At 34.0% G+C, this 19,957-nt stretch overlaps 1 protein-coding gene across 11 annotated transcripts in view; it reads right to left on the reverse strand.

Annotated features, from left to right (window-relative positions):
• Nucleotides 1-1,147: 1,147 nt before the first annotated feature.
• PPIG (peptidylprolyl isomerase G) overlaps nucleotides 1,148-19,957 on the reverse strand; it is a 41,121-nt gene continuing 22,311 nt past the window's right edge. For 10 of the 11 annotated variants that reach the window (XM_043894200.1, XM_043894206.1, XM_043894201.1 and 7 more), the window contains 7 exons: nucleotides 18,190-18,219; nucleotides 17,957-18,096; nucleotides 10,320-10,533; nucleotides 9,431-9,592; nucleotides 7,964-8,051; nucleotides 6,342-6,478; nucleotides 4,853-6,178 (listed from right to left, as the gene is read on the reverse strand). In XM_043894200.1, coding sequence (XP_043750135.1) covers nucleotides 5,071-6,178; nucleotides 6,342-6,478; nucleotides 7,964-8,051; nucleotides 9,431-9,592; nucleotides 10,320-10,533; nucleotides 17,957-18,096; nucleotides 18,190-18,219 — 1,879 coding nt within the window. In that variant the 3' untranslated portion in view covers nucleotides 4,853-5,070. Of the gene's footprint in view, nucleotides 6,179-6,341; nucleotides 6,479-7,963; nucleotides 8,052-9,430; nucleotides 9,593-9,640; nucleotides 9,767-10,319; nucleotides 10,534-17,956; nucleotides 18,097-18,189; nucleotides 18,220-19,957 lie in introns of all 11 variants that reach the window. The other variant, XM_043894208.1, reaches the window with a different exon arrangement.

Consider the following 19,957-nt stretch of genomic DNA (forward strand, 5'->3'; position numbering starts at 1 on the left):
ATTTATGTCTGACCTAATTGATTCTTCCCCACTCAAGATTAAGTCAGATTCTCTTTTTTATTCTGATAAGAGATATACACAACAAAATGTGTAATTTTAACTATTTAAGAATATTCAGTGGCATTAAGTATATTCATAATATTGTACAACCATTACCATTTATCTAGTTCCAGAAGTTTTTCATTGTTCCAAATGGAAACCCTGTTATCTGTACCTATTAGTGCACAACTGTTCTAAGCCACTAATTTGATAAAACATAGCTAAAACTTGTGGCAAAGATGTAAATTTGAACTAAAACATTTTGGGTTATTGAGAGGTCTTGGGGGTGAGGGAGGTGTAAAAATTATGAATCAGCACTACTTAAAAATAAAAAGAAATACAGTATTATATTAGGAAATATGTTTAGGAAAGAAACCTAGAAAGCAATGAAACTAGAAAACACAAATTGAAACTAAAAGTATTTTAATACATAAATCTGTACAGCCCATATGACACACTCACATTTTACATATTCTCCTGGCTTAATAAAACATTTAAAAACACTCCAGAATTTGAGAATTCAATAATATTCACCTACTAACACATATAAATCACTGAATGGTCAAAATGTTTTTATTTAAGCATATATATGTTCAGTGACTCAAGTTAACTAGGTTCATTTTCCCTAAAGATGTCTAATTTAAATTAAAAAAAAAAAACTAGACAGTATGTTTTATAAAATTTAGTTAACGTTTATATGGCTTTATAATGCTAAGTGTTATATTAAAACTAGCAGGCACAGGATATAATACAATGTTCCCACTGCTGAGAAATTTGGAGGAATTAAAAAGCAAATGGTAGCATTCCAGTAGATAGTAATTCCATGTATAACCTTAAAAGTTTGCTGAGGCAAAAGACACCCTGCAACATGAAGCATTATGATTAAACAATTACACTAAAACTTATCCCTAAACCGGAAACTGTCACTGCCGGCTCAGTTCTTAAAAGTTCAGCGTTGTTAAAACTCTGCTCAGTTTTCCCCCAATACAATTTCTGTATTCTTATGGGTAAAATAAAAGTATTAAATGATTATTTTTATTAAAAGCTAATAATGAAATAAAAGTCCAAATAAACTAATACAATCAATAATTTAAAAAATACAAAACAAACCATTTGATAGTATAGTTTATTTAATACAATGTTTAACTATAAAAGTTGATACAGTTTCAGTTTAAATTCTGTAAAATGCAGTTTGCATAAAACAGTTTAACAGTTACTAGACTAATGATAAGAGAAGCAGCATTTTGAAACTAATTATACAACTGCAACAAGTTTTATTCCTAAATTTCATTAAAAAAATATACATCACAGTGACTTTTGAGCTAGGAAAAGAAGTGCATTTAAACCTCATTTGTTTTTCCCTTCCACAAAGAGCAGCCACAACTTTTAACATCCTCACATACAAATACCCAATTAATTTATCCTTCAAAATACTATAAACACACAAAGGGGGACACAAAATATACAGCATGTGCTTTTGGTAAACATAGGTTATTTGCTTGCAAAAAAGGTGGTGGTGGGGAAACACACAAATCAATTCCACCATTCCCCCCGCGTACATAAAAACAAACAAAAGCCCCCAACAACTCCCTTCTTCAACCTTCCTGATGAAATTTCTAAAAATCTGTGATTTTTCTTTTCCTTTCATATTTACTTGTGTCACAACACAGGCCAGAATTTACATTTGCCTCAATCCTTTAAAGGCAGTTGGGAAGTCACTATTAGCCAATGTTACACTTCTGGAGTTTATTTTTTAAGCAAGAATTTGTAGCAAAACAGATCTTTTCACAATAAACAGGTTAAAACTTACTACTCTTTGGGAGTCTATTCAACAGTAAATGTAGGAATACCAAACTGAACAATTACAGTATATACAACCAAAAGGAGACAGAAAAACAGCCCATTTCATGTTTCTCTGTAACAACAACATGGTGTATATTTAAAGTACCTTCTATTGAAGGTAAAGGGAACAAGTTTCTATAGACATCTACTATAAAAGTTCAGTGTGATTACAAAAAAAAACAAACTGCCACCAAGAGTAAAGCAAAATCAACTACTAAAAAATATACTAATTTGTTTCACTCACTAACTTGAAAACAAATTAGAACTGCCAAGTAATATTATTACTCAAAATACCAGAACACCAATGTATTCCTATCCCCAATATTAAAGAAATTTTTACTTTTCAGTTTCATATTTTCTACTGGGCACAAGAATCAAAGGCCATTAGGCAAAGCTCAGGTGAGTTAATATTACATTTGTGCAAAGATAGATTTTTATAAGACAAATTCTTTGAAATTTCTGTGAGGGATCTGATTAAGAAACTTAGAAACTATCATGCTCTATGAACTCTCTTAACTATGGAGTAGTTTTTAAATGTTTTAAAGCAACCTGGTATCTTCCCTACAAGCTCATTAACATTAATCTCTCTGCAGTGTCAGTTCTGTGGCAGATGATTTACACAGAAAAAGAATTCACAGGAAATAATCATAAAAAATTTCTCATTTCTCAGGTATTGCCAATCAGGCAATAAAAACAAAGTAAAAATCTTTAAATGGATTTAAATCTGCTTAAAGATGTTTGAGTTTACAATTTACCTCAAAGTAACTATAATATCAATTTGGCAGGAAACAAATAGTTGACTTTTAGGAAGAGTTGTTCAAAGTAAAAAGTAAGGGTTGCACAACTATTAAAAAGGTAATCAAAGAATTACTTGATCAGTGCAGTATTCAGATGCAAAAGCAGATGTATGGTTAATGCTGTTTGATCATTTTCTAAATGTTATTTACATTCTGAAAATAAAATCTAGCTGATTGTCATCTTTCACTTCAACTCCTTCACCATACCTCACTGTAAAAACAGCTAACAGTTTTTTTTTTTTAACAGTTTTTATAGGTCTAGAAATAATGCTTAGCATAGAATTGCTTCTTTGATAACCAAAATAGCATATTAAAGTAATTACTAGTTTTCCCCCCTATGGTTACTTATCTGTAATTCTTAGTAAAGTTCTGGGATCAGATAACATACAAGTATTTTTTAATTAGCATGGATTTTCTTTTTTTGTTGTTATTATTAGAAATCCTTTCTTAAACAGCACCTTTCTTGAAGCTCAAATAGTTTATAACAAAGACTTTTTAAATGCAGTTCACTGAATTTAAGACAAGCAAAAACTAATTTAAAATATATAACACATTATACAGCTTGGGGACTCAGGACTCAATTATCTCTAAGGTTTGTAATCAAAATCTCTAAGGAATCAATCACCCTGGATTATCACAAACATCTATTACTTTTATCATTAGGAAAAAGATTCAGTAAGACCCTGATATGGATATTTGTTTCAGGATAATCCAAACAATCTTATAATCATCACCCTATTCATTATGTAAGTGGCTACCACAATGCCAAATGTATCATTACTGTATTAATCAATAATGGGAAGTATTATATTAATAAGCATTGCTTTGCTCAGTACAAACAGCATGAGTAGCTACTGGGTTTACCAAGGAGCTACCTGGTAATAAGTAGCTATAAGTATCAAATAAGGGATAAGTAAGTAGCTATTTGATACTATATTGACAAATATTAAAGTATAAAACACTCTAAAGGCAACTACTAATTGGAATTCTGAAATTTCTTTTCAAATGAGGCAGGTTTTGTGTTTACTGGATGTTCAGTATTCTATTTAGAAGAGAAATTACAGAATAAAAGGCCACACTTCACTAAAATAGCAATATACAATACACAAACTTCTAAATGGACTTTGAATATCTTTAGTGTTTAACTCTGTAAGCTATCAAATTTTGCCACTTTCTACTCTACTCTATGTGGCAATGTTATACATGCCAAGTTAAAATAATGATTAATAGTAATGATATAAAGCCACCTGAATAGAAAGAAATCAGAGTCATAAACATGCTACAGCCTGTGATACATATATAAAAGAGATGCATTTTTTTGCCAGTTGAAACTCAGTTATGAGATTTAGAGAGGTCAGTTCAAGTTTTAAAAAAAAACAACCAACAACCATGCAACATAACACTCAACTCTAGGTTAGTGGCCAAAAAGAGAAATCTCATAAGTTTATGTGTCAATACCAACAATTTTTAGAATTTGTCTAACAAAGACCTGCACAAGTGGTATGTTTTAGTGAGGAAAGTATTGTTTTCATTTTAGAGAAGGGCAATGACAATAACAGAACATTCGCCAAAAGCAAGTTTCATCTCTTCAGACCAAAAGCAACACAGAATTGAGAATTACAACCTGATCCTCAAGGTATAGTTCTTGTTAGATGCTGTATAACAGCCACTCAAACCCAAACAGTACATCAACTGAAAAAAAAAAACTATATCTATAGACAGTTGATAAAACAAAACAGGAAAAATAAGAAACCAGCTACTGGTAGCACTATAAAGAATAACACAGGAAGTGCAATATAAATATTTTAAAGCACAAATTAATATAAAATCAAAAGTGATGACTTAATATCTCAAGTTATTAGGGTCCCACTTCTGTATAATTAAAAGCTGCTGCTGCAAGCCTCTATTATAAATGCAATCGAAAAATCTATATAAGATTTCTTCTAAAAAAAAAAAAAAAAGATTTCTTCTACCAAGTGGCTTCTAAGGTTACTTTAATCATGAGAAACACAAGCTTCTATAATAATGTATTCCAACAATCAGTTATCCTTCTTTCCAACTGGCCGATCACACAAATTAGGGTAAAGAAGAGCATGTTTGCTACTGGCTGATTGTTGCAACACAAAAATGCGTACATGAAATAGTTAAACACAGCACACAGTATTACACCAAACTGTTTTTCTCATTTCAAGTTTATTAAAACTTTAGCAGTACAAATTATCCAGGCTGCAGATTATCAAAAGATCAACTCAATAAAGTCCACATTGGGGAAAAAAAAGGACAACCAACCTCAAAACAATGAAAAGAAAAAAACAACATAAGGAAGATCATCAGCAAGTCTCTAAAACTTAAAATCTGAGACAGAATGGAAATAAGAAGTTATATAACTCACTCATCCACTTTTGTCTTCATCTGTTCCAGGGCTTGATTCATGATCAAATTTTTTATTTTTATCATGTGCATGGTCATTTTCTTGACCCTTTGATTTTTGGTTTTCTTTTTCCACTGAGGATCTGGTCTTCTCATCCTCCTTATTTTTCAAAGTGGAGAATTTTAATTCATTGTCCTGACTACTTTGTTTCACTTTTGAGAATGGACTTTGATCTCTATCTGCCTTTTTTTCCCTATTATTATTTGAACTACTATGATCACGATTTTTAGAGTACATTCTCTTCTCACCCTCAGAATTCTCTTTTCTGTGTGAACTTCTACTTTCTTGGTTTCTGTATTTTTCCCTGTTTCTGCTTTGACTTTCTTCTCTCTCCGAGCTCCGTGAATCTCTCCTCCTTCTCCTCCTATCTTTACTTCTTGATCTTCCTGGCGTTGCTCTTCTCTCTCGGCTCCGTGACCTTCCCCTTCTCCTGTACTCTTGTTCTTTGTATCTATGATACTCCTTGCTTCTGCTGCGATCTCGGTCATGGCTTCTAGAGCGCACTCTTCTGCTCCTGTCCCTACTTCTGCTTCGTTCCTTTGTTCTACTGTTGTAACTGTGTTTGCCTTTAGTTATATCACGTTCTCTACTTCTAGACTGTGCACGTCTGTCTTTGTCCTTACTTTTATTATGATCGTGCTCATTGCTTTTGGATTCTGACTGTTTAGACTTCTCTTTACTTCTACTCCTCTCCTGATCTTTTCCTTTAGAATCAGGCTTTTCTTTTTCTTTCACATTCTCATGATCCCTTTCTTCACTCCTTGACTTCACCCTCTTTTCTTCATGTCTGTTATGCTTTGGGTCTCTTTCCTTACTCTTGGATTTCTCTTTGCTCTTACTCCTACTTTTTGATTTGGCCCTTTTCTTTACCTTGTTCTTATATTTATCATCTTTTTCTGAATTTCTTCTGATTTCTCTTTCTTTGCTGTTAGATTTATGGTCTTTAATTTTCTTTTCCTTTTCACTTTTCCTGTTTGGACTCTCAGACACATGCCTATGATCAGTTATTTTTTTCTCTTTTACTCTAACTGGGCTTCTTTGATTTTCTTTTATTTCATTTAACTCACTCCTAAAAAATGAAGAAAAAAAGTTTTGGGGAAACTATATTAGCTGAAATGATATTCTATTTTCCTTAAGATTTTCAGAAACAACTAAAATGACTCTAAATCAAATAATTTAAAATAGTTTAAAAAATACCAATTAGCACATTTGAAATAAGAGTTAAATCTTACTTATCCCCTTTAATCCATCTTTCACCAGTTGACACTCTCATTCTCTGAGCTCTCTGCATCTCCTGCCTCCAATGTGGAGGAGTCTCACTACGTCTGAAACGATCCCTTGATCTGGATCTAGAAGGAGTTCGATAACGCTTTAAAAAAATAGAGGGGAAAAAAATTAACATATAAACATATGAAAGCATTACAACAGTTGCTAAAGTGTATGTATTTTTAGGTTTCAAAAAATGTCTGATATTTCCATGCCTTCTAAAATAACTAAACTCTCCCAATTTTCAGGTAGGAAATCAACAAGGCACGACATGGTTTGATATCTGTTCCCACTGCTAATGAAATGTGTGCTTACATACTCTTGTTTTAAATAATTCCTGGGTTTAAGTTCTAAAAGAGTAAATACTGACAGCTATAACCCACATCAACAAAAGCTCTTTTGAATCTTCTGTCATTTTTAAGACTGTAAAGAGATCCTAAGACAAAAAAGTTTGAGAACTGCCATGAGACCAGTTAGGAAGCCATTTATAGTTCAGAGACTATATAATAGTGAATCGAACTAAGATGGTAGGAGTGGCACTTGAGAGAAGTAGATGGATTTCAGCGTATCAGAGAGATTGAACTAACAGGATTTGGCAACAGATAAGTATAAATGGTAGAAAAGAAAGATGAGAAATAAAATGATTCTTGGGCTTCAGGTTTAAGTAACTGCACAAATGGAGGTGTTTATCACTGAGACCAGGAACCTAAAGGAGGGTCAGGCCTGAAGAAGAGTGCTTATGCTCAACACTGTAAATGCTGAGTTTGAAGTGTCCACCAGGCATCTAAATGGTCATCAAATAAGGCTTTGGTACCAGAAAAGCAGATGAAAAACTGAGTTTTCAGTGCACAGGTACCCAGTGAAATTACAAGAGTGATTTGGGCACTCAAACTGCCCAAGAAGCAAATACAAAGTGAGAAGAGTTAGCACTCTGAGGTACTACAATATTTAAACATCAGGCAGAGTAGTATGAACTGGCATTGGAAATTTAAGATAGACTAGCCAGAGACAGGAAGAAAAGACAACGGAAACAAAGGAGAAAGAGTATTACAAGGAGGGAGATTAACAAAGATAAAGACTGAAGGATCCACTGGATTTTGTGTCATGGAACTGACCATAAAGCAAGTGCTGTTTTCAGGAGAATGGCAGAAGACAACCTGAAATGACTAAGGAACAAGCAGGAAGTGAAGAAATAATATACTAAGTATAGCCTTGTTTGTTAAAATGTTGCAAACATAAGAAGATATTTAAATTCTGAAGAGGACAATCCAGTGAAGAAAAAGAGTATGAAATGTAAGAATAGGATTAATTTTTAACAAGAGTAGATGCACAGTGGTCAGGAAAGTAACAAAGAGGCACAAGAAAAACCTCAATCTCATTTTATACCGTACATGTAAAATCCATTAACATCTCATGGACTTTCAGCGTAGAAGAACCAACACAAAGATGGACTATAAAAAGAGAACATACAATTCAATATCCACATCTACTCTAAATTTTAACTACTTATGTGAAAAAAAAAATTAAACACTCCAAGATTTAAGATAAATGCAGTATTATCAGGACTTCTGGGAAAATAATCACCTACCCTTGGTCCTCTTCCTTTAATTTTCCTGCCAGACCTAGTAACTAAAAGTCGTCTCTGGTATGAAGGAGGCTGGGAGTTAGGTAGATTACTAGAAGGAAGCAAAGGGAAAATTAAAACACATTATATAATAAAAATAAATCTGGAGAACATAGCTCTATTAACATAAACTAATAAAATCTTACATATAATCAGTGGTTCTCAATGAGGAGTATTATCAATTTCAGTAGGTATTTGGAAAAGTAGGGGAGCATTTTAACAACTGTCAATGATGAGAGGGTGCTATTGATACTGAGTGACCACAAGTCAGGAATGCTAGAATCTTGTAATGCATAAGAAGAACTATTCTAACGCCAACTGTGTTCTGTTGAGACATACTGTTATATAATCTTTACGAAGATAAAGTCAACTTGATAGTGCTAAGGAACATGAAAAAACTTGGAGTAGGCTGTATGCTGTTCAGAGAACAATTTTAAAGCTATCTTATTCTAAAGTACCTCATTAACCTACCAGCAATTATTCACTGGTAATAAAACTATGGATAAGTGCAATTGATGTGAATTAAACAGAGATAACTTGGTCTGAATTAGAAAAATATTTAATATCATGCTTTATATAAAACAGAGAAACTACTTATTTTCAAATAATAATATGAATATTACCACTAACAACATTTATGTATGCTATATTTGAAAATGTATTTTAAAGTAGTTCAAATATTTTCTCCTTAATATTACTTCCTTAGAAACATCCTTTCCTAACAGTTGAGTAAACTCAATTCAATCCATCAACATTAACACAATTCAAGTAACCAAGATTTATTTTATATTTTTACTGTATTGTGAAAGTATAGGGGGAATGAATAGATTTTTATCACTTTTATGTTATTTCTGATCATAAATAAGAGAAAGCTATCCACCTTTTTTTCCTATTTTTGGACATAATTATTAAAACGATACATAAAGAACCAACAGAACTACTAATTCTAATAATGTGAATTATGTAGAAAAATTTTCAAGGTACTTGAATATAGTATCAATTTTCAATATCACAATATTGTAAACCAGGCAAAGAAAACAGCATTTTCTCCCACCAGACAAACTGAAACATAAAGGTTCTTACTGGCTTAAAAATTTAAGGTACGCAAATAACAGAGTAAAACATTTGTTTTACATGGAATTTGTCTGGAATGCCACTTAACATACCTTTTTGCCATCTGCAGTGCTTTTTTAAAAAGTTACTTTTATTTAAAAATCTGTCTAAATTAAGTCAATTTATCTTTTCAGCTGTGAGATTGGCAAAAAGGAGCTTTGCTAACACTATCCAATTAAAAAATTTCAATCTTAGGACAAGGTCACCAATTAAATCTTATCTAAAATTTTTAAATCTGTTGTTTTTTTTTTTTTTTTAAAAGAAAGGTTCTATGATAGAGAATGTAGGGCCCTTTGTAAAATAAACATATTGACATACCATTCTCTCTCTCTCTCCCTGTTCTTCCTTTCCTTTTCATCAGCTTTTGGAGGACTTTTTCTCATTAGGAATCTGTTTTCAGGTATTGGAGGGATTTCTTCTGGACGGACAGTAGACTGGGGTTGTGCTTCAAGATTTTCAGCCTCACTTTCACTAGATGCGCTTAACAGAAATACACAAACAAGTTCCATTTGGTTATTATGTACCCACCTCAATTTTCCAATTGTTGGTCTTTCTTTCCTTTGTAAATATACTATCCATCTATCATCCGGTCCCCAACTGCTGACCAAAGATGCAGTTACACGGGGAAAATACTCGTTCCTCTGACAAACCAACCTAAAACCAAAACCAAATGTATCTATTATCACATTCTCAAAATATAATTTCCTTTAAAATGGAACCAAAATATTCCATATGCACTGCACTGATAAATTTAAAATACTTTAAAATACACATAAAGAAACTGCTTTAGAGGCAACAGGCTTATGAAGATGAGCTTGAGTACACATTTTTTTCAGACATAACAGAAAAGAAAAAGTAAATATGCTGACATAATTTGCTTTATGCTATCATAGGAGGAAAAAAAAGGAAAATACTCATTGGTTTCCTACAATTCTTATTAATTTTAAATTCCTTCCATAAAATACAAACATATCTAATCAAAAAAGTCTTTGAGTTAAGACAAAATGAACTGAATGATTCTGTTGAAAACTGAAATGTATCCAAATTTAATCTATAGACTATAGAATATCAGAATGGTCTTAAACGTCATGCTACGAAGTATTAATATTTTCACGTACCATATAATTGATTCAATATCCCAACAGGTTTATATATAAACAGAAGGTAATTAGAATACAAAGCCAGTACTGTAAAAGTAAATTAAGACCTTTTCTTGCTTTTCTTTCGCTTCTTCTTCTCTTTCTTGTGTTTACGAGAATTTTTCCTATGTTTCTTCTTTCTTTTTTTTGATTTCTCTTCAGAAGCACTTTCAGAATCAGAAGAATCAGAAGACGACTGAGAATCGCTTGAGCTATCTGAGTCACTGGATGATGAGGAGGAGGAAGAAGATGATTTATGCCTTTTCTTTTCTTCTTTCTTAGCTTTAATAAAAAGCAAAATGGTTCGGTCAACACTTTTTAGACAAACTTGGTAAGAGGAAATTTAGATTTTTTGGGGGAGATTCTCCAAGTCCAGTATTTAATACTTAGTTCATCCAGCTATTTGAACTGAGCAGTACAGGAAAGGAGTTAAGACTCAAGATTAGAATCCAGACTTTCAGATTCATGGGATTTCCAGGTGGCTCAGTGATAAAGAATCCGCCTGTCAATGTAGGAGACGTCAGAGACATGGCTTTGATCCCTGGGTCAGGAAGATTCCCTGGAGAAGGAAATGGCAACCCAAATCCAGTATTCTTGCTAGGAAAATCCCATGGACAGAGGAGCCTGGTGGGCTACAGTCCATGGGGTCACACAGAGTTGGGCATCACTGATAATGTGCACATTGCACACACCCACCAGATTCATGGGTCTGAGTTATATCTATATCTAAAGAATTCTGGAAAAGTTAACAGGTGAAAACACTAAAACTAAGTCAATTTCAGGAATTAGTTGAATAACATTTTTTTAAAGCACAGAAATAACACTCAAGAATCTCAGATTCTAATATTCTTATAGTTTTCAACTTTTTCTCTTATTATCAATATTGGAAGCAGAACTGTAGGAGAGAAGTAATAGAAAAAATACTTTGCATGAATGTGGAAAGGTAAGAAGCACGATTCCATTGGAATGGGCTTATTCAATGCCTGAGCATGCCTCTAATGATTAGAAACTGTGCTCCCCAACAAGAGAAGCCCCCACATGCTGTATTATATAGAAAGCCCAATGAAGACCCAGGGAAGCCCCCCCAAAAGTTAATTTCAAATTGAAATTTTATTTTGGGTTAAAGAAAGTTTTAATTTTCAAAAGGGGTCACCAAGCTCAAATGATTTAAGGACTAGGAAACTAACACAAATAAGTGAAGTTAATCAGGAATTGGGGAAAGACATGACAGACTGGATAGAGCCTGGCCACCTACAAGTATTCTAATTCAAACCATGGTGGATTTAAAGATGTGAATTGAACTATCCAATTAAAACAGGGGCAGGGGGTGTTTCTCTGGAGATCCAGTGGTTGAGAATACTTCTGCCAAAGCAGGGGACGTGGGTTTGATCCCTACTCTGGGAAGATCCTACATACCACGTGGCAACTAAGCCCATTGGCCACAACTTCTGAGCCAGCACTTCAGGGCCCATGAGTCGCAACCACTGAGCATGTGTGCTGCAACTACTGATCTCCACGCGCCGCGAGCTTGTGCTCCCCAACAAGAGAAGCCACCACAACGATAATCCTAGGCACCACAACAGAGTAGCCCCACCCACAAAGAGAGAAAGTCCTTGAGCAGCAATTAAGACTCACACAGCCAAAACAAAACAGAACAGCATCTGATCAATTTTCTAGGTCTAACGACAAAGTTATATAAAATAGACGCACAGAAGGAACACATTACATAATACAACAATGCAAGTAGTAAAGTTCAGTGTGTGCAATGGGAAAGAAACCCTACAGGTAAAATGACCTAGCTTGTTCAACAAATAAATCTCAAGAAAACATAAAAAGAAATGGTGGGAGAATCTACGAAAACAAACCAAAAAATTACAAGACTAATCCAAATGCTTGAACCTGATTTGGATTCAAACTCAAACATCAAAAAAATTAACATTTATAAACTTAAAAATGTGAACACTGTAAAGATTTTTTACATTTAGGAATATACGTGTATATGTCTGCATATGCTTATGGTATGCTTACTTTTTTTTAGAAAAGTCACCTTTTAGAGATAAATAGTGAAAAATTTATCAATAAAAACATTATGCTTAGAATTTGTTCCAAACAGGAAATGGAAAAGTGGCCAAGGATAGGAAACATGAGATTGGTAAAGCTGGGTAATGAACATGGTGATTTGTTATACTATTTCAACCATTCTAGTAAATGTTAGTATTTTCCATAATTTAAAAAATCAAAGAGGACAAAAAATTTATCTTTGGGACTGACTACTGGCTGTCTGTTTACTGACCTTAACTGAAAGGGTTCACAGTTGGTTTGTAACCTTTCTGTGTTCCCCTCTCAGGAACACCTGAGGATTTGGCACTTGATCAAATGATTCTCGAAACTCTTTTTTTTTCTTTAATGAATTTAGTGGCTTAAAAGAACAATCATTATTTCTCACAAATCTAAAGGTCAGCTGAGTGGCTTTGCTGAACAGGGCTGAGGTCTACGGATTTACTGTTGTTGTTTCGCCATGCTGTGTGGCATGTGGGATCTTAGTTCCCTGACCAGGATCACACTCATACTCCCTGCGTTGGGGGCCTGGAGTCTTAACCACTGGACCCCAGGGAAGTTCCAGGGCTCTGCTGATATTGCTGGGGACTCTTGAAGCTCTTAACTCAGAATTTCTAGGAGTGCACTGAGTTGCAGAGGTAAATGAGAATCTGGCTGAGTTACTGTACACCTGACCCAGGGTTTGTGACTCACCATCAGGACTGTTTTTCTAGTACTGACGAGATGCTGCTGCACTGCAGAATGGCATCTAGGTATAAAAGCTTAAGGGATACCAGAGGTAAAAGCTTCATTAAACTAAGGTAGTCTTTTCTCACCCAAACATGCTTCTCAGGACCATGAACCTATTAATATTAAGCATGAGATGCCCGGGACACATGCAAGCTCTGCCTAGAACCAGAGACCTCCACTATGACGCTGCTGTCCAAGCTGTGCTGTTTCCTGCCCTATATCCATTCACAATGACAAATAAGCTTAGTGCTGAGTGAAGCCTCTCTTGTCTCATGAATCCAACTGTTAATCTCGTCCCAAGACCACTGTTGCTGGTGAGGCAGAGTGGGTATGGGAACTGAAAAACCTACTTGTATATACTAAAATCCTGAGGTATGGGGACTAGTGGGGAGAATAAAAGTTAAAGAAACCTAAGGAAGGAAATAAATTCATAATGAATATGAGAAACTCTAAATAAAAATATCTGGGACTATATAACATGCAGGCAAAATAAAAATATTTCACATAAGCACAGAAGGGGCTTCCCTGGTGCTCAATGGTAAGGAACCTGCTTGCCAATGCAGGAGACATGGGTTCAATCTCTGGGTCGGGAGGATCCCCAGGAGAAGGAAATGGCAACCCACTCCAGTATTCTTGCCCGGGAAATCTCAATGGACAGAGGAGCATGGCAGGCTAAAGTCCATGGGGTTGCAAAGAGCTGAACACAACTTAGTGACTAAACAACAACAAGCACAGAATACAGCTGTTAAAATTACTTGACAAAACATAGTCATGCTTTACCCCATGATTAACAAAGCTTTATTCATCAGCTCCAATCCATATTTATTTTACATTGTGATTCTTTCCAGAGAAATACACTGCAGTTGGTTTCTTAAAAAGCAAGCCCAGTCTCCCTATTAAATGTATTGAGAGTGCAAGTGTTAGTTGCTCACCCGCATCCACCTCTTTGCAACCCCATGGACTGTGGCCCACCAGTCTCCTCTGTCCATAGAGTTCTCTGCCACCAAACCCCGATCTCCTGCATTGCAGGCAGATTCTTTACTGTCTGAGCCACCAGGAAAGCCCTCTAAATATATTAAATACATTTAAGAAACCAGTATTTCGTTTTCACATCACTTTTCATGTAAGCGTCTGAGAAAAGCAAAATATCACAGCAGTATAGAAGATCAGAAGGAGATTCATAACTATTTTTAGGGCAATATAATCTGCCTGAGATATGGATAGATATGAGGAAAGGCTTTTCAATGACTATAGTTTTTATGCTTTCTAAATTTTGAACAAAATGTATTAACTTTTAAAATGGAAGAAAATTTAAAACTCTCAAGTCTGACAACAGTTGTCACCATATTCTCCAACAAACCTAAAAACCTACTTCCTGTCTAACCACTTAAATAAAATCTATTTCAAAGCATCATTTATAAGCATATAACTATCCCTAAAATAAAATGAAATAGTACTGAAAGCAAAACACAATGCAAGTTAAGAATCATTAAGCGTCATAATGGATAAAAAGGAATTACAAAGAGCAACACTTTTAAACTCTTGATAGGGTGTGGTATATAACATTACCAGATACTGACTTTACTAGAATGATGTTAAGGTGAAAAGACAAGTTTCCAGAACGTTTTACTTATAAAAATGTAATGTAAGAAAATGTTGCTTTACAAGTTTTTTGAGAGCTATAAATTTTATACCTATGAATTTCACAGGAAACCTTTATATTGAAGAAACCTTCCAGGCCATCATCAAAATAAGGTTTGAAGTAAAGAATGGAATTATACCTAAAATAACCCTCTTTTCATTTTAAAATTACTGGGTCTCCCCTCTAAACAGTTCCTAAGTTTAATATCCCACTATTTTCCATGAAAAGTGCCATCATCATGGCTCTTAATTCCAGAATAAAGACACTGAAATGGGATCCTGTCACCATACAAATGAGTCTCTGATCTTTTCCACTGTTTCCTAAGAACAAGATCCACCAGCTCTATTGTGCTCTTCTTTTTGTAATGCCAGGTAATCTGTTTCCTATTACATATATGCAAAATTTCTGCTCACTTAACTGTTTACTGCCATTTTCCATAACTCAGCACTTGTGTTTCTATGTACTCTGTAATATATCACTGGTTCCATCTCACGCTGCATGGTAAAGGTGTACGGATATCTCTTTAACAACTGCAGTGAACTCTGAAGAGACCAGCATGATCTGAGATCATGGTAACTTCTAAAAAACCAGGACGTGTTCTTATCAAAGCAGTGGTCTGTGTTCTATCCTCCACTCTGCCCCTTGATAGCCTCTACAGGGATGCAGTTTTGGTTAGTCTCCAGTGTTCCCCCTCTGCGCCTGTTGGAAGGATGTTCCCCTTGACTCTGAACCTTCTCAGGCACATTCAAATAGCCAGAAAAAGTAGAATTTCCAATCTCACAACAGCAAAGGTACAAAGGCACAAGATGATTGCCTAGACTCACCAAGACCACATATAAGTGGGCCCAGACAGATTTCTTCAGAAGTCTTTTTGTTTTCTTTAAGGAAGTTAGAAAAAGAAAAGAAAAAAATTCTATATTTATTTTTTTTTAAATTGGGGTGTGTATCCCTCAAACAAGGTTTTGAATATGATGACGATGAACACCACTGTGCTACCCAAAGCTTTTTGACTATTTCCAATTTAAGACTGTAAGAAGGCCATCAAATATAAACTGGATGTAAGACATAGCTACGCCTAAAAAAAAAAAAAGATCATACAGAAGCATGACAAAATTCATTCTGACCAATGTTCTGAATGATAACTGAAGGACTGCAGGGTAATAGGTGCTCTTTTCCTTCTTCCAGTGTGATCCAGAACAGAGCAGGCATGGACAGTATGTTTGAAACAAACCTGATCTTTTCAATAACTCCTGGGAAGACACTAACAAAGGGACAGGTTTTCCTCAATTGATGAAATGGATCAGGGCAAGATATGCTTCCTCAGCATGAGTCTGAGGAACACACACTTGAACACTACATCAACTTTCAGCACAACTTCCTGGCCACAATGGCATGGGCAAAATTAGTATTTATCAATTCAGGTGAAAATACATGACAAAAACATAATAATATATCAACAGTGATATTCATTCACCTTCTCATCCATTCAGCAAGTATTCAAACACTGACCAGTTAATACCAAAAAGAATTTTACACCAGATGTATTAGAGAGTCTGTGATAACTTTTATGGTTTAAGATGTAAGCTTTTTAATTACCTCAATCTCTTTCTAAATATGTAACCACACAGCATTCTTAACTGTTATAAGCAGAGAATAGATCCTAACACATGATCCTTAAAAAATTATAAAACACAAGAAAAAAGCCAAAAAACAATTAAGTACAAAATAAAATATGAAGATTTTCTAGATGATATGGGAAGAAATGCCTTAAACCAAAATATTCTAATTGTACCAACAACACTTTGAAGAATAAAATGGCAAGATTCAGGGTCTAAAATTTGCAAAGTTTAATATAGATTGCTTTTTAGCTTTAATGTTTTTTAAAAAAGGTAAGATACTCAACAACACTCATTCTTTCTGAATCACCTCAAACACAAGGTATGCATTATAACTGTTATTTGTAAATAAGGACAGATAGCCAGACTTATGAACAGCCCCAGTATGAGCTGCAGCAATATTCCTGCAAAGGATTACAACGTATATGTTTGACATACAGAGATGAAATAATTTGAATCAAAGTGAAACAAAAAGAAGAAAATTAAAAATAAGTCTTCTTCAGGGATTTCTCTGGCAGTCCAGTGGTTAGGACTTGATACTTTCACTGCCACGGCCCTAGGTTTGATCCCTGGTTGGGGAACTAAGATCTCACAAACCCTGTCTGTGTGCGTCTGTGTGTGTATGGGGGGATCTTCCTCCAGAAATATTGTGGGTCTTTTTATATTAAAGCAAAATGAAATGTACATATTACAGAGCACATCAGTATACTTACACTTGAGAACAGAATGCTCTACTTATGGCAATTCTGAAAGGAATATTAAAGACTTTAATGAGTTAGCAACACCTAACAAAGCTTTAGATCTGGAGCCTGCAAACTTGGGTCCAGTTCCCTGATGTGGTAAATAACAATTTCCTTGACCGTATCTGTGGAATGGAGAGAAATAGTATTATATAGTTCTCGTGAGGATCAGAAAAGAAAGGTTAGATGATTCTCACATTTGTTAAACATGAAAAACTAAGTACTGATATTATTTATTATTCCTTAGATGATTAAGAATAGGTCATTTCAATATTTTATTGTTTTCCATACAGATTTGAAGGTAATCTCACCTCATTACTTTGAGACTTATCAGACTCAATATGTGTAGTAAACAATAGAAATTACATATTTCATATTTAACATAAAGACTTTAAATACTTAAAACCAAGTTCTTACAATTTCAGATAGTATCATAGTAAACTATCAGTTGTGTTAACTTGAAGTGTTCTTGTTTAAGCAAAAAACGTGTCTCAAACGTGCCAGATGCTTATGAATCTATGCAGTGCATGAAGGGGAAATAATTTATTCCCATAAAGTTTGTTAGCTTATGTTAATCTCTTCAACTGTCATCCTCCCCACACTCTTTTCCTAGAAGAATATTTACCACACTATTTAGACAACTATACTTTTCAAAAAATCTAAAAAACAATGTGGAAGCAAAAGGACAAATTACTGTAAATTAATGACAAGAAAAGTTAATCAGTTTCACAGTAAATGAACAAAATATGGAGTAAGGTAAAACACATTTAAAAAATACAAAAATACATTAAAAATACACAAAAATGTCATACTTATGGTCACTCTAGTATAAAGTTCATGCCAACTAATTAAGACTGTTTTGTAAAAAAAAAAAAAAGACTGTTTTGTGCACATAAAAGTTAGCATATACTTGCTTTTACCTTTCGATTTTGGAACTAGCTCTCCACAACTGAGTATCCGCACCTCAGCAAATGGTTTGCTAGCTGCATCTGTTTTCTGGTTTTCTATTTCTCTCACAACTTCTTGACCAGAAATCACTTGCCCAAAAACCACATGATGCCTAAAGAGTCAAGTAAAGATGATTAAATAAAAGTTTCTTATTTTAATATATTAATTTAAAATAGGTTGTAAAATACATGAAAATAATCTTTACCCATCTAAATGAGGAGTTGGTTTTGTTGTTCTTTTGGAAGTCATCAGATAGAAGAATAAAAACAAAGTCAGAGAAAAACAAAGTTAGCATCTCTAAAAAGGAAAAGAAAATAACTGCATTGGAAACAATGTAGAAAACAAGAATCCATACATACGCTAACATTAATAGAATCTTATTTACCTTAACCTTAAACAGAATTGAATACAAGATGCTTTTGACATAATGCATTTTCAAAATTTTGTTCTGAAATACCTATACATTATTGAAAACATACATGAAATTAAATTGATGTTTTCTTGTTACATCTATCCATTCATGTTTCTTGCATATAATTGGGTTCTTATTGAATATCCATAATTGTACAATGTTCTACTATCTGGGTATACCATAACTTACCAAAACATTGCACCAGTTTGAGTTTAATATCAGTACTTTTTCAGCCTTAGCATTTTAAACAGGTAGAGCCCAGGTCACATTCTGCCGCATTCATGCGTGTTCCATGGGGCCTGAACAGAAGTGGTCCATCCTGTGTACTGTTTATAAATTTTTAAACTAGCTGCCAAGATTTACAAATTTGGGTACTTCTATATAAAAATCTGTATTCCAGACCTTTTTTAAAACCTGGAAGATGTGGCACTTGGCATGTGGCAATAACTGGTCATGCTGAATATCCCTGTCTTCTCTAACAGAAAGATTAATAATTAAATTTATCATTCCAGCAGTCTTTATTCCCTTATGTTACCTGCTGAAGACCTGTGGGTCTTAGAGTTTGTTATCCCTAACATAAAGTAAATCTCAAGTTGAAGAAAGAGATTTGCATTAAAATTTAGACAAAATCTAAAATAAGCAAAAATTCATTTTAAAAAAAATCCTTTTTTTCTCCAAATGAACCTTAAAACTTTCTAGTTAAAGCTGCTATCTGAGTAGCTATGAAGACATACTGGTATAACGGACTAAAGATGGGTACTATATGAGATTTATTATCTAAAAAAATCTTTTAAAAAGCATTAGAAATTTGAAAGAAGGAACACAATTTAAGCTAACCTTTGGTTAAAACACAAACGATACTACTAAAAAAATTCTAACATATACATGTATTTCATGTACATGTTAGAACTTTAAAATAAGCTCACCTTATTTTTAAAAAGTGATAACCTGTTATTGTTTTCTCAGTGTAACAGCTGTAATCACCTCAACTTGATAAAAGCACCTAGAAATGTAAAAACCTAGGTGTACACTATATATGTATTTGTGTTACATTCACTATATACAATTTGCATCAAGATATAGTAAATCCTCATTTCACAGATTTCATATTTGCCCACGGGCTTGCTCACTATAATTTATTTGTAACCCCTAAATCAACACTTGCAGTGCTTCACAGTCATTCTCAGATTGGTGAAAAAGTGATGAGAATGGCAAAACTAGAACAAACAATGCTAGAAGCTAGCATTATTTGTATAAAGCTGGTAGGAATGCGAAATGATGTAGCTGTTCTGGAAAAGTTTGATGGTTCTTCAAAGAGCGAACCATACAATTACCATATAATCCAGCAATTCTACTCCTAGGTATATATCCAAAAGAACTGAAATCAGAGACTCAAACAAATATATATGTGTGCCAATGTTCAGTGTAACATTACTCACAACAGACAAAAAGTGGAAACAACCCAAATGTCCCCTAACAAATAAACATGGATAAACAAAACGTGGTCTGTATACACACTGGAAAGATAGTCAACCACAAAAAAGAATGAAGCTCTGGTACA

The sequence above is a fragment of the Cervus elaphus genome, chromosome 33 (assembly GCF_910594005.1).
Source record: "Cervus elaphus chromosome 33, mCerEla1.1, whole genome shotgun sequence".
Classification (NCBI taxonomy): Eukaryota; Metazoa; Chordata; class Mammalia; order Artiodactyla; family Cervidae; genus Cervus; species Cervus elaphus.